Here is a 25,872-nt window from a genome sequence, read left to right as displayed (position 1 = left end):
GGAAACAGATGGAAATGGAAAAGGAAGAAGAAGAAGAAGAAGAAGAAGAAGAAGAAGAAGAAGAAGAAGAAGAAGAAGAGGAAGAAGAAGCAGAAGAAGAAGAAGAAGAAGAAGAAGAAGAAGATGATGATGATGATGATGATGATGAGTAAGAATAATAATAATAATAATAATAATAATAATAATAATAATAATAATAATAATAAGAAGAAGAAGAAGAAGAGAAAGAAGACGAAGAAGATGATGATGATGATGATGATGATGATGATGATGAGTAAGAAGAAGAAGAAGAAGAAGAAGAAGAAGAAGAAGAAGAACATTCCAATATTCTTAACATCTTCCCGCTGTTCACATCATCACACTACGACCTTGCAGCCTCACATCCTGGCTCAAGACTGAGTGGAGGGGTTTTCTTCTTCCTTTCGTTCACATCTCGTTTGTCTGCTGTACCTCCGCAGGTTTAACGAGATTTAGCTGTCGTTAATCTGGCCCTTATTCTCCCAGTCCGTTTAAACCTCGTTAGCTTCTTAAACCTCCATAGGTTGAACGTGACTTAGCTGTCTGAACCTGCATTATATGCAGATGATACCTTAATCAGAGATTTAAACGAGGAAAAAAAAAATGTATTCCACGCATTATATACAGATGATACCTTAATCAGAAATTCAAACGAGGGAAAAAAATGTAATTCACGCATTCAAAATAGAACCACGACAACAGTTAATACTACAGGATGGCAAAATAACATGTAAATCTCTGATTTACCTCCACTGTATAGAAAATGTTCCTCTCAATGAAAAATTTAAGTGTCCCGGGAAGATCACTAAGTTAAAGTGGGGTTGAAAACCACAGCTTCCTCCCTGTTTCCCATCACCTCAGACACAACCTCATCCTTAAACCAGCCACCATGGATCGAGTTGCAGCCCTTGAACAACAAACAACAAATATATATATATATATATATATATATATATATATATATATATATATATATATATATATATATATATATATATATATATATATATACGAATCTTCACCTTCACCTCCGCAAGATAATGATCAGACATCCCTCCAGTTGCACCTCTCAGCACATCAACATCCAAAAGTCTCTCTTTCGCGCGCCTATCAATTAACACGTAATCCAATAACGCTCTCTGGCTATGTAAGTAGGAGAGATGGACAGAAAGCGTTATTGGATTACGTGTTAATTGATAGACGCGCGAAAGAGAGACTTTTGGATGTTAATGTGCTGAGAGGTGCAACTGGAGGGATGTCTGATCATTATCTTGTGGAGGCTAAGGTGAAGATTTGTAGAGGTTTTCAGAAAAGAAGAGAGAATGTTGGGGTGAAGAGACTGGTGAGAGTAAGTGAGCTTGCGAAGGAGACTTGTGTGAGGAAGTACCAGGAGAGACTGAGCATAGAATGGAAAAAGGTGACAACAAAGGACGTAAGGAGAGTGGGGGAGGAACGGGATGTATTTAGGGAACAGTGATAGCTTGCGCAAAAGATGCTTGTGGCATGAGAAGCGTGGGAGGTGGGCAGATTAGAAAGGGTAGTGAGTGGTGGGATGAAGAAGTAAGATTACTAGTGAAAGAGAATTAGAAAGGGTAGTGAGTGGTGGGATGAAGAAGTAAGATTATTAGTGAAAGAGAAAAGAGAGGCATTTGGACGATTTTTGCAGGGAAATAATGCAAATGACGGGGAGATGTATAAAAGAAAGAGGCAGGGGGTCAAGAGAAAGGTACAAGAGGTGAAAAAAGGGTGAATGAGAGTTGGGGTGAGAGAGTATCATAAAATTTTAGGGAGGATAAAAAGATGTTTTGGAAGGAGGTAAATAAAGTGCGTAAGACAAGGGAGCAAATGGGAACTTCAGTGAAGGGCGCTAATGGAGAGGTGATAACAAGTAGTGGTGATGTGAGGAGATGGAATGAGTATTTTGAAGGTTTGTTGAATGTGTTTGATGATAGAGTGGCAGATATAGGGTGTTTTGGTCGAGGAGGTGTGCAAAGTGAGAGGTTAGGGAGAATGATTGGGTAAACAGAGAAGAGGTAGTAAAAGCTTTGCGGAAGATGAAAGCCAGCATGGCAGCGGGTTTGGATGGTATTGCAGTGGAATTTATTTAAAAAGGGGGTGACTGTATTGTTGACTGGTTGGTAAGGTTATTCAATGTATGTATGACTCATTGTGAGGTGCCTGAGGATTGGCAGAATGCTTGCATAGTGCCATTGTACAAAGGCAAAGGGGATAAAAGTGAGTGCTCAAATTACAGAGGTATAAGTTTGTTGAGTATTCCTGGTAAATTATATGGGAGGGTATTGATTGAGAGGGTGAAGGCATGTACAGAGCATCAGATTGGGGAAGAGCAGTGTGGTTTCAGAAGTAGAGGATGTGTGGATCAGGTGTTTGCTTTGAAGAATGTATGTGAGAAATACTTAGAAAAGCAAATGGATTTGTATGTAGCATTTATGGATCTGGAGAAGGCATATGATAGAGTTGACAGAGATGCTCTGTGGAAGGTATTAAGAATATATGGTGTGGGAGGAAAGTTGTTAGAAGTAGTGAAAAGATTTTATCGAGGATGTAAGGCTTGTGTACGTGTAGGAAGAGAGGAAAGTGATTGGTTCTCAGTGAATGTTGCAGGGGTGTGTGATGTCTCCATGGTTGTTTAATTTGCTTATGGATGGGGTTGTTAGGGAGGTGAATGCAAGAGTTTTGGAAAGAGGGGCAAGTATGAAGTCTGTTGGGGATGAGAGAGCTTGGAAAGTGAGTCAGTTGTTGTTCGCTGATGATACAGCGCTGGTGGCTGATTCGTGTGAGAAACTGCAGAAGCTGGTGACTGAGTTTGGTAAAGTGTGTGAGAGTAAATGTGAATAAGAGCAAGGTTATTAGGTACAGTAGGGTTGAGGGACAAGTCTATTAGGAGTTAAGTTTGAATGGAAAAAAACTGGAGGAAGTGAAGTGTTTTAGATATCTGGGAGTGGATTTGGCAGGGGATGGAACCATGGAAGCGGAAGTGAATCATAGGGTGGGGGAGGGGGCGAAAGTTCTTGGAGCGTTAAAGAATGTGTGGAAGTGGAGAACATTACCTCGGAAAGCAAAAATGGGTATGTTTGAAGGAATAGTGGTTCCAACAATGTTATATAGTTGCGAGACGTGGGCTATAGATAGAGTTGTGTGGAGGAGGGTGGATGTGCAGGAAATAAGATGTTTGAGGACAATATGTGGTGTGAGGTGTTTTGATCGAATAAGTAATAATGGGGTAAGAGAGATGTGTGGTCATAAGAAGAGTGTGGGTGAGAGAACAGAAGAGGCTGTTTTGAAATGGTTTGGTCACATGGAGAGAATGGGTGAGGAAAGATTGACTAAGAGGATATATGTGTCGGAGGTGGAGGGAACGAGGAGAAGTGGATGACCAAATTGGAGGTAGAAAGATGGAGTGAAAAAGATTCTGAGTGATCGGTGCCTGAACATGCAGGAGGGTAAAAGGCGTGCAAGGAATAGAGTGAATTAGAATGATGTTGTATACCGGGGTCGACGTGCTGTCAATGGATTGAATTAGGGCATGTGAAGCGTCTGGGGTAAACCATGGAAAGTTCTGTGGGGCCTGGATGTGGAAAGGGAGCTGTGGTTTCGGTGCATTATTACATGACAGCTAGAGACTGAGTGTGAACGAATGTGGTCTTTGTTGTCTTTTCCTAGCGCTACCTCGCACACATGAGGGGGGAGGGGCTTGTTATTTCATGTGTGGCGGGGTGGCGATGGGAATGAATTAAAGGCAGACAGTATGAGTTATGTACATGTGTATATATGTATATGTCTGTGTGTGTATATATAGGTATACATTGAGATGTATAGGTATGTATATTGTGCGTGTGTGGACGTGTATGTATATACATGTGTATGTGGGCGGGTTGGGTCATTCTTTCGTCTGTTTCCTTGCGCTACCTCGCTAACGCGGAGGACATCGACAAAGTAATATATATATATATATATATATATATATATATATATATATATATATATATATATAATCAAGCTACTTTTTAATGGCATCCTCCCGTGGCTTCACAAGCTTCATTCAACAAGTTCAAAAGACCTTTTTTTACATGGCATTGCACACTTTTCGAACGACATTTGAATGTTCGTCTGGTATATGTGAACTTGACGGTGCAGCTGGCACAGACTCGGGGAATATCTGAAGACACATGATCATCGACATAAGACTTTTGTTAACACACACACACACAAACAGACCTTCAAACAAAAGAAGACCTTCATACAAAAGACCTTGAAAACAAAAATAATCCCTCACCAGAAATTACCTTTCTGTAAAAGAAAAAAAGACAAAAAAAAAAAAAGGGAGGGACATCACACAAGAAACCTTCGACAAAAGACTTTACAAAAGACATTTTAAAAAAAGAATTACCCCCCTCCCCACCACAAACTAATTTCTTCTTGGAAAAGACACTCGGATGATGACAATGGTATAAATATGCAGACACAACAGATATCAGAATGACAGTTTCTAAATGTGTATACAATAAAGAAAATATATATATATATATATATATATATATATATATATATATATATATATATATATATATATATATATATATATATATATGAAAATATGTCAGTTTCTAAATTTGTATACAATAAAAAAATATATATAAAAAAATATGTGCTTACAAAGAAGGTGATCTTGGTCTCGCCCTTACTGAGCCTTTGTGCCATCTGCCCTTAACATCGTCCCTTAGTTCAAGCTCCCTTTAACACCATCCCTTAGTCTTTGCTCCCCTTAACACTGTCCCTTAGTCCCAGTTTCCCCTTACCACTGACCCTTAATCCCAGCTCCGTTTAACACTATCCCTTATTCCATGCTCCCCTTAACACCATCCCTTAGTCTTTGCTCCCCTTAACACTGCCTCTTAGTCCCAGTTCCCCTTACCATTGACCCTAAATCCTAGCTGCCTTTGACAATATTCCTTCAGACCCAGCTCCCCTTAACACTGTGTCGTAATCCAAGCTCCCCTTAATACTGTCCCTTAATTCTAGCCCCCCCTAAACATCTTCCCCTCACCCCAACTCCCTTAAACAGTTTCCCTTTATCCCAGCTCCCCTTAATATTTTCCCTTGGTTCCCAGCTCCCTTTAACACTTCCCCTTGGTTCTCAGCTCCTTCCTGACCCCTTGACCCGGCTTCTAGACCCCTCGACTGCAGCTAACTAGCCACTAACCACCGGTGTCCCCATGGGAACTGCCGGGGGTAATTACCAAGAAACTCCTCTGATGGACTTTAGCGTGGGAGAGCCGAGGGGAGGGGAGGAGGCGGGGGGAAGGTTAGCGTGGGAGATGGGGGAGAGGAGCAGTGGCAGATCAAGTAAATAAAGGTAAACGTTTAATGATAATAATGATAATAATAATAATAATCACAATAATAATAATAATAATAATAATAATAATAATAACAATAATAATAATAATAATAATAATAATAATAATAATAATAAAAATAACAATAATAATAATAATAATAATAATAATAATAATAATAATAACAATAATGATAATAAAAATAATTATAAAAAAGAAGAAAAAACACGTATGTATGAACAAAGTTCTTAAACAAGGGAACTGTATATCTTCCAACAGCAGGATTCGAACCGGCGCATCGCCACAAGTGTCGAACGCTGGCTATATCAACCACTCGGCCATGGATAGTCAGAATCATCAGCGCTGTACTAAACCTCCTTCCTTCTTTCCTTCCTTCCTTCCTCCCTTCCTTCCTTCCTTCCTTCGAGGCTACAGTCCAGCAGTGACTCAACTTCTGGCGAGCGAGAGACCGACCTGACCAAAGCGGTCCAGCGAGGGTCCTTGACTCCCTTCCTTTTTTCCGCTTTGCTTCCAAAAACAAACGGCAGCCAACATCGCGCCAGAAGCGGCGAAGACTTGGTTCCTTCCTGGATGACGGCATGGAGTGCGGGGCGTCCCAGTCCACTAGCTTCCGTCTGCTGAGGGAGCTTGTGTATTCGCCAGGCCTCTCTCTCTCTCTCTCTCTCACTTAACTCTTCCAAACGTGACATCATGACACCAGCTTAACCCTCCCATTTCCCCACTGGTAGACCTCAGGATTAACCTAAAGACTGCATTTATGCCAGGTGGGAACACCAGGGTTCAGGGCCAACGGTGTAGGTGGAGGAAAAGAAAAAAAAAAGGTCGAATGACCCCAGAAAGGATGGAAGAAGGAGGTGGTATATATACACCCACGAGGCCAACTTTCATCTGATGGAAATGAATATATTTCTTGAAGTGCCTCACCATCCTTCAACTCCGACAGACCCAGGGATCAAGAACGACACACTTAGAGGACTTCAAAAGGGCGACGAGTCTCCACTGCCATCACTCCTGCAGGAAGTAAGAGCGCAGCAAGGGCTCCACTGTCAGAGCGGGCAATCGTGATCACCACCGACTCCCCAGATCCTCTTCCAGAGCTGAAGTCATCCACTGCAGCAGCCTCCAGCGAACTGGTGCTTGGCAATCATTACCAAGAGGCCTTACGTGCCTCAGCTAGTGAATCCGATCCCATTTTCTTCTCAGTAATAGGCACGTGGGACTACTGTATTTACAATGACTATTCCGTGGGTTATTCATGCAGCCCTGTAGATACGCGGCTTCAGCCATGCTATCTCAAAAAAACCTCGGCCATGCTAAAACCAGGCGTAGTACATATCGCAAAAGGCAGGTCTACTTACGTGCTCCACGGCCCTCGCTCCCTTACCATCCTCCAAGTCGGCGAGTCGCATCTTGCTGTCCTACACTTGTCTTTCACCAGCCATCGCAATTCTTTGTATTGGTAAAAGCCCTTCACCCGGCACTACTACCAACCCCGAACACCAGGGTTTATATGCCTCAAGGATGTGGCTAACCACTGGGAAGCGTTTTTTGAGGCCAGAAATACAAGGATTCACAGACTACACTAAACCCATGAATGTCTACAAAACAACACCGATACGATTCTCCAGACTGCATCATACAATAACTCTACCGCAAGCGGGCGCTCGTCATGGGAACGCGAAGTCTACCTTCCAGCAATCACTTCTCTCGGCAACTGGAAAGACATTAAAACTCGAGGCAATCTTGGCCCACTTGCCGGGGGTCAGGGTCTCGAACCCGGCTGCCAGGGATGGAGAGAATCACAGGTCACCATTAGCCTCGGATTGCAGCCGGCTCAAGTCGGCCAATTTCTCGGAAATTAAAGGCCATTTTTCCTTGTCCTGTTAATGATTCCAAGCGAGAGGCTCTGGATGAAGGCAAGATAGAGCTAAGAGAGAGAGGGGGGGGGGTCATTGTGGCTCAAGGTCAACACTGGGGAAGGAGTATTGTCTTTTAATTACTCAAGCACGACGGAGAGACCCTTGAGCATGATGGTACGACCCTTTAGCACGACGATACGACCCTTTAGTACGACGGTACGACCCTCGGGCATGACGGTACGATGACCTGGCTTCTGACCTGACCCAGCCAGGATATCATACCCAAGGGTCGTACTGAAGGGTCGGGTAAAAGGCAAAAGCCATCGTACCCAAGACACACGTTCTGTCGTATTCAAGGGTCGTACCGTCATGCTCACGGGTCGTACCGTCATGCTCAAGGGTCGTACCGTTATGCTCAAGGGTCGTACCGTCATGCTCAAGGGTCATACCGTCATGCTCAAGGGTCGTACCGTCATGCTCAAGGGTCCTACCGTTGTGCTCACGGGTCGTACCGTCATGCTCAAGGGTCGTGCCGTCATGCTCAAGGGTCGTACCGTCATGCTCAAGGGTCGTACCGTCGAAATCATGGACGGAAACCGACGTGAGCAGAGGGATGCTTCGTGCAAAGACGAGATCCACAGTCAAACAGACTTCTTAATGTCCAAAATTCCACCTCGGTGTTGATGACATGAAAAGACATTTCTAACGTAGAAAAAAGTGTGAAATTTGGTCTCTGGAAACACTCAATGTTGATGGTGAAGCACACACACACACACGCACACACAGCTTCATTGTCATCCTCATCAAAATCATCAGCTCGAGGTTTAATTACTTTGTTTTGTGGAACTATTCGTAAATCATCAACGGTGGGAAATGACCACAGTGTCTCAGACGACTGGAGGAAAACCGACATACAATCCTTTCCAAACTCCAAAGAGACATTAAGCTAAATCCCGTCCTATTGACTGTGGATAAAGGACTATATCATCACCCCGCCAACACTCCCCCTTTATAACTAGCCAGATACATACTGAAAGTCCTCATTTGCATACTGCTTGCTCTGGCAGGCAAAACTCATGGAAGGACATAGGAGTTTGTGGGGTAATGTGTTGAAGGGTCAATATACGAGCCTGTGGTGTAATGTGCTGGTATAAGATGGGTCAATATACGAGCCTGTGGTGTAATGTCTTGGTATAAGATGTGTCAATATACGAGTCTGTGGTGTAATGTCTTGGTATAAGATGTGTCAATATACGAGCCTGTGGTGTAATGTCTTGGTATAAGATGTGTCAATATACGAGTCTGTGGTGTAATGTCTTGGTATAAGATGTGTCAATATACGAGTCTGTGGTGTGATGTCTTGGTATAAGATGTGTCAATATACGAGCCTGTGGTGTAATGTCTTGGTATAAGATGTGTCAATATACGAGTCTGTGGTGTAATGTCTTAGTATGCGATGTTTATCAAGAAGCAAGGGTCATTTTAACATCCAGAGCGAGAGACCGAGAAAAATTGATGTGGTGAATTTTACCGTTCTAGTTCCAGGATGTGTCAGGTATCCACTGCGCAATCTCCTATCTATCTTTATCTATCTATCTCTATCTATCTATCTCTCTGTCTATCGGTTTCCTGACTGATAAGGTCAGATGATGACATCCAGACCCAGAAGGGGAAATCTACGGGGCGTTTCTGCGATTAGAATGAGGAAGAACTCTACAACATATCTACCACTACGTCTACCAACCTTATCTGTCTGCTATTTCCAGTTTTTATCTACTCTTCACTCTACACATACATTTAATCTACCTTCTTGTCCACGAGGGTAGATGCTGGCGTGATAACCTGGAAGCGCTTCTTCGTAAGTCCAAGACACCAACTTTTTTTGAACGTACCTGGAGGCCGTCGTAATTCCAGGAGGACCAAGTTCAAAGACGTATCTGGAACCCTTCGAAGGCCTAGGGGGAGCGAACTTCACAGACGTACCTGGAAGCCGTCGTAGTTCCAGAAGACGAAGTTCAAGGACGTACCTGGAAACCTCGTTCACTGGAAAGGACCAAACTTTCACGGGACGTACCTGGAAACTTCGTTAACTCGAAAGGACCAAACTTTCACGGGACGTACCTGGAAACCTCAAAGGACCAAACTTTCACGGGACGTACCTGGAAACCTCAAAGGACCAAACTTTCACGGGACGTACCTGGAAACCTCGTTCACTCGAAAGGACCAAACCTTCACGGGACGTACCTGGAAACCGTCGTAGGTCCAGGAGGCGAACTTCATGACGCACTTCTGCTCGTCGAAGGGGAAGAACTCGACGTTGATGGAGCAGGAGGACCTGAAGATGGCCGAGGAGAGCCACGTCACGTTGCCGTCTGACGTCACGATGATGTTGGTGCTCAAGATGGCGTTGTTGTACTGACTGTCAGCGCTGCCAGGGATAAGAGAGAAGAGTGGCGGGTCAGCGAACGTGGTGTAAAGTCAGCAAAAATTTGTAGAGAGTCAGCAAATGTTGCACAGAGTCAGCTAACGCTGTACTGAGTCAGGAAATGCTGCAGAGAGTCAGCAAACTTAGCAAAGAGTCAGCTAATGTTGTACAGAGTCAGCTAATGCTGTGCTGAGTCAGGAAATGCTGCAGAGAGTCAGCAAACGTAGCAAAGAGTCAGCTAATGTTGTACAGAGTCAGCTAACGCTGTACTGAGTCAGGAAATGCTGCAGAGAGTCAGCAAACGTAGCAAAGAGTCAGCTAATGTTGTACAGAGTCAGCAAATTATGCAAAGAGTCAGCAAATGTTGCACAGAGTCAGCAAATGTTGCACAGAGTCAGCAAATGCTGCACAGCTTGAGCAAATGCTGTACAGAGTCAGCAAATACTGTACAGAGTCAGCAAATGCTTCACACAGTCAGCAAATGCTTCACACAGTCAGCAAATGCTGCACAGAGTCAGCTAATGTTGTAAAGTGAGATAACGACACAAATACCAGCTTTCAAGATCCACCAATACACCACAGAATCGACTCCAGCAATAATTTCTTAAAAGTTTGTGTACGAAAAATGAAAATATAAAACAATTACACCTTTTTCTTTGGGTTCGGACCATCGTGCCCAGGGGATCGAACCATCGTGCCCAAGGGTTCGGACCATCGTGCTCATTGGTTCGGACCATCGTGCTCATTGGTTCGGACCATCGTGCCCAAGGGTTCGGACCATCGTGCTCACTGGTTCGGACCATCGTGCTCATTGGTTCGGACCATCGTGTACAAGGGTTCGGACCATCGTGCTCATTGGTTCGAACCATCGTGCTTACTGGTTCGGACCATCGTGCCCAAGGGTTCGGACCATTGTGCTCACTGTTTCGGACCATCGTGCCCGAAGGGTTCGGACCATCGTGCTCACTGGTTCGACCATCGTGCCCAAGGGTTCGTACCATTGTGCTCACTGGTTCGGACCATTGTGCTCATTGGTTCGGACCATTGTGCACAAGGGCTCGGACCATCGTGCTCACCGGTTCGGACCATTGTGCTCAAGGGTTCGGACCATCGAGTTCAAAAGTCGTATCGTCGTGCTTAAGAGTCGTACCGTCATGCTCAAGAGTCGTTCTCGAGTCGTGTCGTCGTGGTCAAGGTTCGTATCGTCATGCTCAAGAGTCGTATCGTCGTGTTCCAGGGTCGTGTCGTCCTGTTCCAGGGTCGTATTGTCGTGTTCCAGGGTCGTGTCGTCGTGTTCCAGGGTCGTATTGTCGTGTTTCAGAGTGGTATCGTCGTGTTCCAGGGTCGTATCGTCGTGTTCCAGGGTCGTATCGTCGTGTTCCAGGGTCGTATCGTCGTGCTCGAGTCGTATGGTCGTGTTCCATGGTCGTATCGTCGTGTTTCAGGATCGTGTCGTCGTGTTCCATGGTCGTATGGTCGTGTTCCAGGGTCGTGTCGTCGTGTTCCAGAGTCATATCGTCGTGTTCCAGGGTCGTATGGTCGTGTTCCAGGGTCGTATCGTCGTGTTCCAGGATCGTGTCGTCGTGTTCCATGGTCGTATGGTCGTGTTCCAGGGTCGTGTCGTCGTGTTCCAGAGTCATATCGTCGTGTTCCATGGTCGTATGGTCGTGTTCCAGGGTCGTGTCGTCGTGTTCCAGAGTCATATCGTCGTGTTCCAGGGTCGTATGGTCGTGTTCCAGGGTCGTATCGTCGTGTTCTAGGGTCGCATATCGTCGTGTTTAGGGTCGTATGGTCGTGTTCCAGATTCGTATCGTCGTGTTCCAGGGTCGTATGGTCGTGTTCCAGGGTCGTACCGTCCTGCTCCAGTGATTCAAGTCCCCACCACAATACCCAGAAGAAAACACCGCCATTCTTCAGCACAAAAAAAGTCACATACACAAAAAATCTTTCCGTAAAATTGGACCCCAAAATTGACCGCCTAATTCTAAATACGACCCGTCGGGTTAAAAATTGGGGTCATTCTAGGGGATTAGAGAGATAATAGGGGGAACGTCAGCTGGGGAGCGTCAGCCTGTACTAGGAGGGGAGGGGAAGGGGAGAAGGGGAAAGGGGGGATCAAATACCTCCCACCTCCTCCTCCTCCTCCTTCATCCCCTCTCTCCCCAGTGTCGTCCAACACCTCCCCTCCCCAGCTCACGCCTTGATCTGTTTAGCTGATGACGATACAAGGGTGTGTCTTTCTTCTGCTGCTGGGGGGGGGGGAGACACACGAAGTGATAGAGAGAGAGAGAGAGAGAGAGAGAGAGAGAGAGAGAGAGAGAGAGAGAGAGAGAGAGAGAGAGAGTGTCATTACCTATTCTCTATGACCCATCTGTGTATACCTGAGGGAGGTTTATCTTCTTTGTGGATGTCCGCCTCTTATCTCTTGTGTTTTCTACCTTCGTTGTCACTTGCAGTTACTACCTCTGGGCTTCGCATTGTCCATTAGTTCACAGCTCCGTTGCTGGAGACGTGTCTCCTCACGTCCCTCCGTACACTTTCTTCCTCACGTCCCTCCGTACACTTCCTTCCTCACGTCCCTCCGTACACTTCCTTCCTCACGCCCCTCCGTATACTTCCTTCCTCACGCCCCTCCGTATACTTCCTCACGTTCCTCCGTATACTTCCTCACGCCCCTCCGTATACTTCCTCACGCCCCTCCGTATATTTCCTCACGTCCCCCGTATACTTCCTCACGTTCCTCCGTATACTTCCTCACGCCCCTCCGTATACTTCCTCACGCCCCTCCGTATATTTCCTCACGTCACCCGTATACTTCCTCACGTCTCTTCGTATACTTCTTCACGCCCCTCCGTATACTTCCTCACGCCCCTCCGTATACTTCCTCACGTCACCCGTATACTTCCTCACGTCTCTTCGTATACTTCTTCACGCCCCTCCGTATACTTCCTCACGCCCCTCCGTATACTTCCTCACGTCCCTCCGTATACTTCCTCACGCCCCTCCGTACACCTCCTCACATCCCTCCGTGTATACATCTCCCGCCTCACGTCCAGCTGTAACCTACCTCGCCCCGGACTCTCTCGGGTATGTACACGAGGGTACCACGTCTGCCAAAATCCTCCTTTGCCTCCAGAGTTGGCGGACTGTGAGGGGCTCCTTCCCCCTTACCACCTCCTCTCGCTAGTCTTTCCCCTTCCCACACACACACACACACACACACACACACACACACACAGGTCTTGGCACAACATACCATCCCTGTTGCATTTCTTTTGCACCCTCCCCTCCTCCCCGGTGTCCCAGGAGTCGCGAGACGACCTGGCTCTCGCATTGCACTGCAACTTGAAGGAAGAGAGAGAGAGAGAGAGAGAGAGAGAGAGAGAGAGAGAGAGAGAGAGAGAGAGAGAGAGAGAGAGAGAGAGAGAGAGAGAGAGAGAGAGAAGAGCACCACGTAGCAGGCTGTCAGGAAGACAGATGTGAACTTCCGCACAGGGAGAGAGCCAGTGTGCTCACCGACTCGTCACATCAGCTCACCCACACGGCGGGTACGACTGTCCATCGTGGCTCAGGGAGGTGGGTGGGTCGGGGCGTACCGTCGTGCTCACAGGTCGTGTCGTCGTCGGGTTCTCTACCTCAAGGGGGGCGCCCCTGGCTGTAGTGGAACTCCCTACGCTACCCTTCCTTGGCTGCCATTATGTGCCACGTCCCCTCTGGCCAAGTCGAGGTTAAGGTGTGTGAGCATCAGTTCGCTGATGACACCGTCGCGTCTGAGGACGTCACTGTACGACCAGGTAAATCCCTTCGGTCCTGTGGATTTCGATGCATTAAATCCCTTCATTGTTGTGGATGTGTGACTCTCTTAATCCTTTCGGTGCTTGACCTTACGACATGGCTAATCCCTTCAGCGGTGTGGCTTTATAATCCATCACACCCCTTCGATGTGGTGTGTATACGAAAAACGTAAATAACTTAGGACACTTAAAATCTAACCTTCTTAAAATCTAACCTTAAAACTCTCTCTCTCTCTACACACACGACACTTTAAAGGGTCTGCCTTTAAAATACCCTAAAGATATCACCAGCACACAGTGTACATTAAGGGCCAAACCGAACCTCCTCCAGACTTTAGAAATTAAGGGTCAAGCAACACAGAGTCAATGTATTATGGAGGAAAAAAGTCTGGAAGAGTTATCGCAAATGGACGCTAAGGACCTGTCCTTAAAAACACATCGCTAGCATTAAAAAGAAAATAATTAGAAGTATTAACTTTACGATACTGGCCGTAGCTCAATCCGAAACACTTCAGTCTACGTACGCCACAAGAATCAGTCCAAAAAATATCTTATTACGACACATTAATCAGGGTACAACATACCTTATTCCAGTCTACGACACATGCCACTCCATTCACACTTCAGTCCAATCATACGGCAAACGTATCTGTCTCCGACGCGGAGCCACTACCTCTACAATACGCTGACGTACGTTCTCTACGCACTCACGGGGGTACATCGAAGGCCTCCTTGTAGGAGGCGTGGGAGGCAAGTACTTACTTGTTGTACAGGATGATGTCTGGCTTCCAGAGTTTCTCGGCTGGAAGACGTATGACCTGGATGCTGCCGAAGTCGGACGCATTCCACTGGAGACTGTAGTCCAACCACATCTGAAGGGGGTGGGAAAGGACGCCCTTTAGACGTTAATAACAGAGGTGGTCATCATGTAATGGGTTTCTAAGACATGGGGGATACCCATTAGAGGCAACTAGTGGTGCTCTTTATCATGTAATGGGTTTGGAAGCAAAGGAACAACCAATAGGGAGTAATAATAATGGTAATGGAGACTATATGTGGAGGTCTGGGTGGAGAAATATCAAATGACCATTATGTTCAGTGTTCATGCATAGCAGACCAAGCAGAAACTGTCGTTGTGTTCAAGAGATGTTCAATGTTCAGCCACATCTAAGAGGAAGAGGGGAAGGAAGGTCTGGGTTAGGGCTGTTCAATGTTCGTCGATAGAGACGGGAAGAAGTTCAAAATCCATCTCAGGGGTTGTGGGCACAGGTTCATGACCCACATGTTCAAAGGGCTCTGTCATCATCCCCTCCGAACCTAATAAACCATTTTTTTTTAGCAATACTCATCGTCTCTTAATATTCATCCATTCCAGTGTCTTCTATTACGCCCTATTACCTTATTATCCCTTTGAAGACGCCAAAGGGGATTTAGATTAATCCTTCAATTTTCCTCTAAATTTTTGGATGACGGTACGACCCTTGAGCATGACGGTACGACCCTTGAGCATGACGGTACGACCCTTGAGCATGACGGTACGACCCTTGAGCATGACGGTACGACCCTTGAGCATGACGGTACGACCCTTGAGCATGACGGTACGACCCTTGAGCATGACGGTACGACCCTTGAGCATGACGGTACGACCCTTGAGCATGACGGTACGACCCTTGGGAGATGACGGTACGACCCTTGAGCATGACGGTACGACCCTTGAGCATGACGGTACGACCCTTGGGAGATGACGGTACGACCCTTGGGAGATGACGGTACGACCCTTGGGAGATGACGGTACGACCCTTGGGAGATGACGGTACGACCCTTGGGAGATGACGGTACGACCCTTGGGAGATGACGGTACGACCCTTGGGAGATGACGGTACGACCCTTGGGAGATGACGGTACGACCCTTGAGCATGACGGTACGACCCTTGAGCATGACGGTACGACCCTTGAGCATGACGGTACGACCCTTGAGCATGACGGTACGACCCTTGAGCATGACGGTACGACCCTTGAGCATGACGGTACGACCCTTGAGCATGACGGTACGACCCTTGGGAGATGACGGTACGACCCTTGGGAGATGACGGTACGACCCTTGAGCATGACGGTACGACCCTTGAGCATGACGGTACGACCCTTGGGGATGACATGCGACCCTTGAGCATGACGGTACGACCCTTGAGCATGACGGTACGACCCTTGAGCATGACGGTACGACCCTTGAGCATGACGGTACGACCCTTGAGCATGACGGTACGACCCTTGAGCATGACGGTACGACCCTTGAGCATGACGGTACGACCCTTGAGCATGACGGTACGACCCTTGAGCATGACGGTACGACCCTTGAGCATGACGGTACGACCCTTGAGCATGACGGTACGACCCTTGAGCATGACGGTACGACCCTTGGGGATGACATGCGACCCTTGAGCATGACGGTACGACCCTTGGGGATGACATGCGACCCTTGAGCATGACGGTACGACCCTTGAGCATGACGGTACGACCCTTGAGCATGACGGTACGACCCTTGAGCATGACGGTACGACCCTTGAGCATGACGGTACGACCCTTGAGCATGACGGTACGACCCTTGAGCATGACGGTACGACCCTTGAGCATGACGGTACGACCCTTGAGCATGACGGTACGACCCTTGAGCATGACGGTACGACCCTTGAGCATGACGGTACGACCCTTGAGCATGACGGTACGACCCTTGAGCATGACGGTACGACCCTTGAGCATGACGGTACGACCCTTGAGCATGACGGTACGACCCTTGAGCATGACGGTACGACCCTTGAGCATGACGGTACGACCCTTGGGAGATGACGGTACGACCCTTGAGCATGACGGTACGACCCTTGGGAGATGACGGTACGACCCTTGAGCATGACGGTACGACCCTTGGGAGATGACGGTACGACCCTTGAGCATGACGGTACGACCCTTGGGAGATGACGTACGACCCTTGGGAGATGACGGTACGACCCTTGAGCATGACGGTACGACCCTTGAGCATGACGGTACGACCCTTGGGAGATGACGGTACGACCCTTGAGCATGACGGTACGACCCTTGAGCATGACGGTACGACCCTTGAGCATGACGGTACGACCCTTGAGCATGACGGTACGACCCTTGAGCATGACGGTACGACCCTTGAGCATGACGGTACGACCCTTGAGCATGACGGTACGACCCTTGGGAGATGACGGTACGACCCTTGGGAGATGACGGTACGACCCTTGGGGATGACATGCGACCCTTGAGCATGACGGTACGACCCTTGAGCATGACGGTACTACCCTTGAGCATGACGGTACGACCCTTGAGCATGACGGTACGACCCTTGAGCATGACGGTACGACCCTTGAGCATGACGGTACGACCCTTGGGAGATGACGGTACGACCCTTGGGAGATGACGGTACGACCCTTGAGCATGACGGTACGACCCTTGAGCATGACGGTACGACCCTTGAGCATGACGGTACGACCCTTGAGCATGACGGTACGACCCTTGAGCATGACGGTACGACCCTTGGGGATGACATGCGACCCTTGAGCATGACGGTACGACCCTTGAGCATGACGGTACGACCCTTGAGCATGACGGTACGACCCTTGAGCATGACGGTACGACCCTTGAGCATGACGGTACGACCCTTGGGAGATGACGGTACGACCCTTGAGCATGACGGTACGACCCTTGAGCATGACGGTACGACCCTTGAGCATGACGGTACGACCCTTGGGGATGACATGCGACCCTTGAGCATGACGGTACGACCCTTGGGAGATGACGGTACGACCCTTGAGCATGACGGTACGACCCTTGAGCATGACGGTACGACCCTTGAGCATGACGGTACGACCCTTGAGCATGACGGTACGACCCTTGAGCATGACGGTACGACCCTTGAGCATGACGGTACGACCCTTGAGCATGACGGTACGACCCTTGAGCATGACGGTACGACCCTTGAGCATGACGGTACGACCCTTGAGCATGACGGTACGACCCTTGAGCATGACGGTACGACCCTTGAGCATGACGGTACGACCCTTGAGCATGACGGTACGACCCTTGAGCATGACGGTACGACCCTTGAGCATGACGGTACGACCCTTGAGCATGACGGTACGACCCTTGAGCATGACGGTACGACCCTTGGGAGATGACGGTACGACCCTTGAGCATGACGGTACGACCCTTGAGCATGACGGTACGACCCTTGAGCATGACGGTACGACCCTTGAGCATGACGGTACGACCCTTGAGCATGACGGTACGACCCTTGAGCATGACGGTACGACCCTTGGGAGATGACGGTACGACCCTTGAGCATGACGGTACGACCCTTGAGCATGACGGTACGACCCTTGGGAGATGACGGTACGACCCTTGGGAGATGACGGTACGACCCTTGAGCATGACGGTACGACCCTTGGGAGATGACGGTACGACCCTTGGGAGATGACGGTACGACCCTTGAGCATGACGGTACGACCCTTGAGCATGACGGTACGACCCTTGGGAGATGACGGTACGACCCTTGAGCATGACGGTACGACCCTTGAGCATGACGGTACGACCCTTGAGCATGACGGTACGACCCTTGAGCATGACGGTACGACCCTTGAGCATGACGGTACGACCCTTGAGCATGACGGTACGACCCTTGAGCATGACGGTACGACCCTTGAGCATGACGGTACGACCCTTGAGCATGACGGTACGACCCTTGAGCATGACGGTACGACCCTTGAGCATGACGGTACGACCCTTGAGCATGACGGTACGACCCTTGAGCATGACGGTACGACCCTTGAGCATGACGGTACGACCCTTGGGGATGACATGCGACCCTTGAGCATGACGGTACGACCCTTGAGCATGACGGTACGACCCTTGAGCATGACGGTACGACCCTTGAGCATGACGGTACGACCCTTGAGCATGACGGTACGACCCTTGAGCATGACGGTACGACCCTTGAGCATGACGGTACGACCCTTGAGCATGACGGTACGACCCTTGAGCATGACGGTACGACCCTTGAGCATGACGGTACGACCCTTGAGCATGACGGTACGACCCTTGAGCATGACGGTACGACCCTTGGGGATGACATGCGACCCTTGAGCATGACGGTACGACCCTTGAGCATGACGGTACGACCCTTGAGCATGACGGTACGACCCTTGAGCATGACGGTACGACCCTTGAGCATGACGGTACGACCCTTGAGCATGACGGTACGACCCTTGAGCATGACGGTACGACCCTTGAGCATGACGGTACGACCCTTGAGCATGACGGTACGACCCTTGAGCATGACGGTACGACCCTTGAGCATGACGGTACGACCCTTGAGCATGACGGTACGACCCTTGAGCATGACGGTACGACCCTTGAGCATGACGGTACGACCCTTGAGCATGACGGTACGACCCTTGAGCATGACGGTACGACCCTTGAGCATGACGGTACGACCCTTGAGCATGACGGTACGACCCTTGAGCATGACGGTACGACCCTTGAGCATGACGGTACGACCCTTGAGCATGACGGTACGACCCTTGAGCATGACGGTACGACCCTTGAGTATGACGGTACGACCCTTGGGAGATGACGGTACGACCCTTGGGGATGACATGCGACCCTTGAGCATGACGGTACGACCCTTGAGCATGACGGTACGACCCTTGAGCATGACGGTACGACCCTTGAGCATGACGGTACGACCCTTGAGCATGACGGTACGACCCTTGGGAGATGACGGTACGACCCTTGGGAGATGACGGTACGACCCTTGGGAGATGACGGTACGACCCTTGGGAGATGACGGTACGACCCTTGAGTATGACGGTACGACCCTTGGGGATGACATGCGACCCTTGAGCATGACGGTACGACCCTTGAGCATGACGGCACGACCCTTGAAGATGACGGTACGACCCTTGAGCATGACGGTACGACCCTTGAGCATGACGGTACGACCCTTGGGAGATGACGGTACGACCCTTGAGCATGACGGTACGACCCTTGAGCATGACGGTACGACCCTTGAGCATGACGGTACGACCCTTGAGCATGACGGTACGACCCTTGAGCATGACGGTACGACCCTTGAGCATGACGGTACGACCCTTGAGCATGACGGTACGACCCTTGAACATGACGATACGACTCTTGAGCAAGACGGTACGACCCTTGAGCATGACGGCCAGGCCTTTGACCCGTGTTCAGTGGCTAGGATCGATGTGCTTAAGGGTCGTACCGTCGTGCCCAAGAAGTCGTACCTTCGTGCTCGGCAGGTCGTACCGCCATGCTCGGCAGGTCGTACCACCATGCTCGGCAGGTCGTACCGCCGTGCTCGGCAGGTCGTACCGCCGTGCTTGTGCGACTAAGTGCCGGTGGTGGAAGAGTGATTTACCCGAAGTCATTTCGAGTCCCGGAGCCAGCCAGAAATCTCCGGGTCTCGCAAGCGATTTCCTTGAATTTCCTTCCTCAACTTGGATTTTATGGGGCCCCCTCCTCCCCCCCCTTCTCCCCCACTCCTCCAACACTCCTCCAACACCCCTTTCCCCCCACACATCTCCCACACCCCTCTCCGTGACCTGACCCAGGAGGCTTAACGAGCAACGTGACCCCATGAAGGAGGTCACTGAATGGTATGGAGAGAGAGAGAGAGAGAGAGAGAGAGAGAGAGAGAGAGAGAGAGAGAGAGAGAGAGAGAGAGAGCCAACCCGGCCATGCGATACAGCCACACTTGGAACCGAGTGGAGGAGGGATGTATGGGGGAGAAAAATGATTACCGTGTGAACGAAGGTGCTGTGGAAGGTGAGTGACGAAGGTGAGAGTTCTTGGTGAAGGTGAATATGGTATAGTGGAGTGAGGATGGTGAGAGGAGGAGGTGGTGATGGTGAAGTCAGACCTTTGCGGTGACGAGAACTGTGGGAACCTGATGTCCAGAATGGTGACAGATAGTCCCATGGCCACAAAGGGAAGGACATCAACAGAGGACCTGACCAGAGAGTCCCATGGCCACAACAGAAGGCCTACTAACAGAGGACCTGACCAACAGAGCCACAACAGAAGGCCCACTAACAGAGGACCTGACCAATAGAGCCACAACAGAAAGCCTACTAACAGAGGACCTGACCAACAGAGCCACAAAGGGAAGGACATCAACAGAGGACCTGACCAGAGAGTCCCATGGCCACAACAGAAGGCCTACTAACAGAGGACCGTCCAACAGAGCCACAACAGAAGGCCTACTAACAGAGGACCTGACCAACAGAGCCACAACAGAAGGCCTACTAACAGAGGACCTGACCAATAGAGCCACAACAGAAAGCCTACTAACAGAGGACCTGACCAACAGAGCCACAAAGGGAAGGACTACTAACAGAGGACCTGACCAACAGAGCCACAACAGAAGGCCCACTATCAGAGGACCTGACCAACAGAGCCACAACAGAAGGCCTACTAACAGAGGACCTGACCAACAGAGCCACAACAGAAGGCCTACTAACAGAGGACCGTCCAACAGAGCCACAACAGAGGCCTACTAACAGAGGACCTGACCAACAGAGCCACAACAGAAGGCCTACTAACAGAGGACCTGACCAACAGAGCCACAACAGGACAACTAACAGAAGACCGTCCAACAGAGCCACAACAGAAGGCCTACTAACAGAGGACCAGACCAACAGAGCCACAACAGAAGGCCTACTAACAGAGGACTTGACCAACAGAGCCACAGCAGAAGGCCTACTAACAGAGGACCTGACCAACAGAGCCACAACAGATGGCCTACTAACAGAGGACCTGACCAACAGAGCCACAACAGAAGGCCCACTAACAAAGGACGTGACCAATAGAGCCACAACAGAAGGACAACTAACAGAGGACCGTCCAACAGAGCCACAACATAAGGCATACTAACAGAGGACCCGTCCAACAGAGCCACAACAGAAGGCCTACTAACAGAGGACCTGACCAACAGAACCACAACAGAAGGTCCATTAACAGAGGACCTGACCAACAGAGCCACAACAGAGGGACAACTAACAGAGGACCGTCCAACAGAGCCACAACAGAAGGCCTACAAACACGGGACCTGATTAACAGAGCCACAACGACAGGGATGGTAAGAGAAGACCCGACCAACAGAGCCACAACAGAAGGCCCACTAACAGAGGACCTGATTAACAGAGCCACAACGACAGGGATGGTAAGAGAAGACCGCAATGTCTGGGACACTTAACAGATGACTTGATGAACAGGAGCCCAACACAGAAGCGCATCAACGTTGATGAGGGAGATGATGATGATGAGGAGGAGGAGGAAGAGGAGGAAGAGGAGGAGGAGGAGGAGGAGGAGGAGGAGGAGGAGGAGGAGGAGGAGGAGGAAGAGGAGGCCTTTTGGTCCACAGAGGGAGGGGCACTAGGCCTCATTAGGCAAATGAGGGATTAAACGGTCGGCCACTAATCAGAGCTTCAGTTAATTAGAACAAATTAAGGTTTACGAATATCCTCATTCTTACGAGTGTCGGCATTCCTAAGAATATCCTTATTCTTACGAATATTTTCATTCTTAAGAATATCTTCATTCTTACGAATATCTTCATTCTTACGAATATCTTCATTCTTACGAGTACCGTCATTCCTAAGAATATCCTTATTCTTACGAATATCTTCATTCTTAAGAATATTTTCATTCTTACGAATATCTTCTTTCTTACGAATATCTTCCTTCTTACGAATATCTTCTTTCTTACGAATATCTTCATTCTTACGAATATCTTCCTTCTTACGAATATCTTCTTTCTTACGAATATCTTCATTCTTACGAATATCTTCCTTCTTACGAATATCTTCTTTCTTACGAATATCTTCATTCTTACGAATATCTTCCTTCTTACGAATATCTTCTTTCTTACGAATATCTTCATTCTTAAGAATATTTTCATTCTTACGAATATCTTCATTCTTACGAATATCTTCCTTCTTACGAATATCTTCTTTCTTACGAATATCTTCATTCTTACGAATATCGTCATTCCTAAGAATATCCTTATTCTTACGAATATCTTCATTCTTAACGTAGGGCAGAAGAAGAATTATAACCCGGGCCTAATCATATACAACACGAAGTTAACGAATGGTCATCAAAATATAATAAATGACTTTTGCCAAATTGGGAGGAGAGAGAGAGAGAGAGAGAGAGAGAGAGAGAGAGAGAGAGAGAGAGAGAGAGAGAGAGAGAGAGAGAGAGAGAGAGACAGCTCTCTACAACCAGTACAACACCACAACTTGCCCCGCCACACTCTACCACAACTTTCTCCCATGTCTCTCATGTCTCTATTCATCATTAGACTCTCGCCACTTAATAGATTTCTCTACCACTAACTCTCTCTACCACAAACACCTCCAACCACAACTCTCTCTACCACAAACACCTCCAACCACAACTCTCTCTACCACAAACACCTCCAACCACAACTCTCTCTACCACAAACACCTCCAACCACAACTCTCTCTACCACAAACACCTCCAACCACAACTCTCTCTACCACAAACACCTCCAACCACAACTCTCCCTACCACAAACACCTCCAACCACAACTCTCCTACCACAAACACCTCCAACCACAACTCTCCTACCACAAACACCTCCAACCACAACTCTCCCTACCACAAACACCTCCAACCACAACTCTCTCTACCACAAACACCTCCAACCACAACTCTCCCTACCACAAACACCTCCAACCACAACTCTCCCTACCACAAACACCTCCAACCACAACTCTCCCTACCACAAACACCTCCAACCACAACTCTCCCACCACAAACACCTCCAACCACAACTCTCCCTACCACAAACACCTCCAACCACAACTCTCCTACCACAAACACCTCCAACCACAACTCTCCCTACCACAAACACCTCCAACCACAACTCTCCCTACCACAAACACCTCCAACCACAACTCTCCCTACCACAAACACCTCCAACCACAACTCTCTCTACCACAAACACCTCCAACCACAACTCTCTCTACCACAAACACCTCCAACCACAACTCTCCCTACCACAAACACCTCCAACCACAACTCTCTCTACCACAAACACCTCCAACCACAACTCTACCACAAACATCTCCAACCACAACTCTACCACAAGCACCTCCAACCACAACTCTACCACAAGCACCTCCAACCACAACTCTCTCTACCACAAACACCTCCAACCACAACTCTACCACAAACACCTCCAACCACAACTCTACCACAAACACCTCCAACCACAACTCTACCACAAGCACCTCCAACCACAACTCTCTCTACCACAAACACCTCCAACCACAACTCTACCACAAACACCTCCAACCACAACCCTCACCATGACACATTGCTCCACCACAATTCTCCCGACCACAACTTTCTCTTTACGCAACTCTGTCCAACACAACTCTCTCCACCACAACCTCCTATACTATAACTCCGTCCCCCCCCTCCACACACCAACAAAGTCCTCCAAAACACCTCGTCCTCCCACCACAACTCTCCCTACCACAACCTTTCCCCCCCTACAGCAACTGTCCCCACAACTCTACCTACCACAACTTTCCCACACCACAAAAAAAAGAGTCGACCCCACCACAAAATTTTCCCCATCTAACACAACCTTCCTCCACCCCCTCCACAATAACTCCCCCCACTACAATTCTCCCTTGGAGTTACTCCCCCTCCCTTTCCCCCCCCTTTACATCTACCTGCCAGGTACCCATTTCAATCCTGGTCCTTCCGCACGTACACCTGAACCACTTGACCAAGTACAACACGCTCCCCTACACCCACACAATGTCCCGGGCCTAAAGGCTGCTGGGCACTCTGTTGTATTCTTGTATTCAGCTGTATTCTGTATCATGTTTTCTTCTTTCTCCTTCCCTTATGAAATTTGTTTGAACGCATCTATCTAATAGAATAGTGTAATAAATGATAGATAAGTCTATTATGCGTCTAATAGGGATGATACGAGATTTTTAATTGAATATGTGAATCAAACAGAATGACAGAAGCTATTATGGAAATCTCTGACCTGACTAATAGCATTAAAAGCCAACAAAGAGAGTTGCATCCTCTTCAACAGGACGATAGAAGCTATCTAATATACCTGCTATCTATCTAACATGATAAAAGCTATTGAATAAATCTGCTATCTATTTAACAATATAAAAGCTACTGAATAAATCTGCTACCTATTTAACAACATGATAAAAGCTATTAAATAAATCTGCTACCTATTTAACATGATAAAAGCTATTGAATACATCTGCTACCTAGTAACAGCATGATAAAAGCTATTAAATAAATCTGCTACCTATTTAACACGATAAAAGCTATTGAATACATCTGCTACCTATTTAAGAACATGAAAAAAGCTATTAAATAAATCTGCTACCTATTTAACATGATAAAAGCTATTGAATAAATTTGCCACCTATTCAACAACATGATAAAAGCTATTAAATAAATCTGCTACCTACTTAACAAACTAAAACCTGTTTGATAAATCCACACCCTATATAACAAAATGATACAAGCTATTTAATAAATCCACAACCTATTTAACAAAATAATATAACCTACTTAACACATCCACAGCCTATTCACGTACAGCGACACAATCTACGAGATAAACCTGTTATTTGTTTAGCACCATCCCTGACGCAGTGCCGTCTACCACGCCACACCTGGCCTATTGCCCTCACCTGTGACCACACTGCAAGACGAAGGGCACCATCAGGTACACCCAGAAGACCCAAGAACACACCTCACACACAGACACACAGGCACAGACACACACACACACAGACACAGACACACAGACACACACAGAACGATACATTCTGAGACAAACGGAGACAAAACACTGCCGCGCGCGTCATGTGTTGCAGACGGTCAAATATTTTTATGTCTTTTCACAAAGGTTCAGTTCTAGGCACACGGGAGAGAGAGAGAGAGAGAGAGAGAGAGAGAGAGAGAGAGAGAGAGAGAGAGAGAGAGAGAGAGAGAGAGACTGACTCTGGCGGGCTTAAAAAAAAAAATAAGTGAAATTATTCTTGACAGGTCCGTAGACTTTCACACACACACACACACACACACACACACACACACACACACACACACACACACCTAATTAATCCATGCTTAATTAAGAGATGAGGGAAGTTATATGCCATTATAGTCATACATTCGATATATTCAACACCACTTACAATTAGGTATTATCTTTTCTCTTATCTATAATTTGAGTACATAACGAGGTCAGGATAGGTATATTACGTACAACAGTAGTCCAA

General features: G+C 48.0%; 1 protein-coding gene across 1 annotated transcript in view; it reads right to left on the bottom strand.

The window, feature by feature from the left end:
• LOC139757168 (neuronal acetylcholine receptor subunit alpha-10-like) overlaps positions 1-25,872 on the bottom strand; it is a 271,009-nt gene that overhangs the window by 61,383 nt on the left and 183,754 nt on the right. The window contains exons 5-6 of the mRNA XM_071677286.1: positions 14,240-14,349; positions 9,503-9,686 (exon numbers count right to left, since the gene is read on the bottom strand). Coding sequence (XP_071533387.1) covers positions 9,503-9,686; positions 14,240-14,349 — 294 coding nt within the window. The remainder of the gene's footprint in view (positions 1-9,502; positions 9,687-14,239; positions 14,350-25,872) is intronic.

The sequence above is a fragment of the Panulirus ornatus genome, chromosome 25, assembly GCF_036320965.1.
Source record: "Panulirus ornatus isolate Po-2019 chromosome 25, ASM3632096v1, whole genome shotgun sequence".
Lineage (NCBI taxonomy): Eukaryota > Metazoa > Arthropoda > Malacostraca > Decapoda > Palinuridae > Panulirus > Panulirus ornatus.
This window is presented reverse-complemented; position numbering and strand designations above follow the sequence as displayed.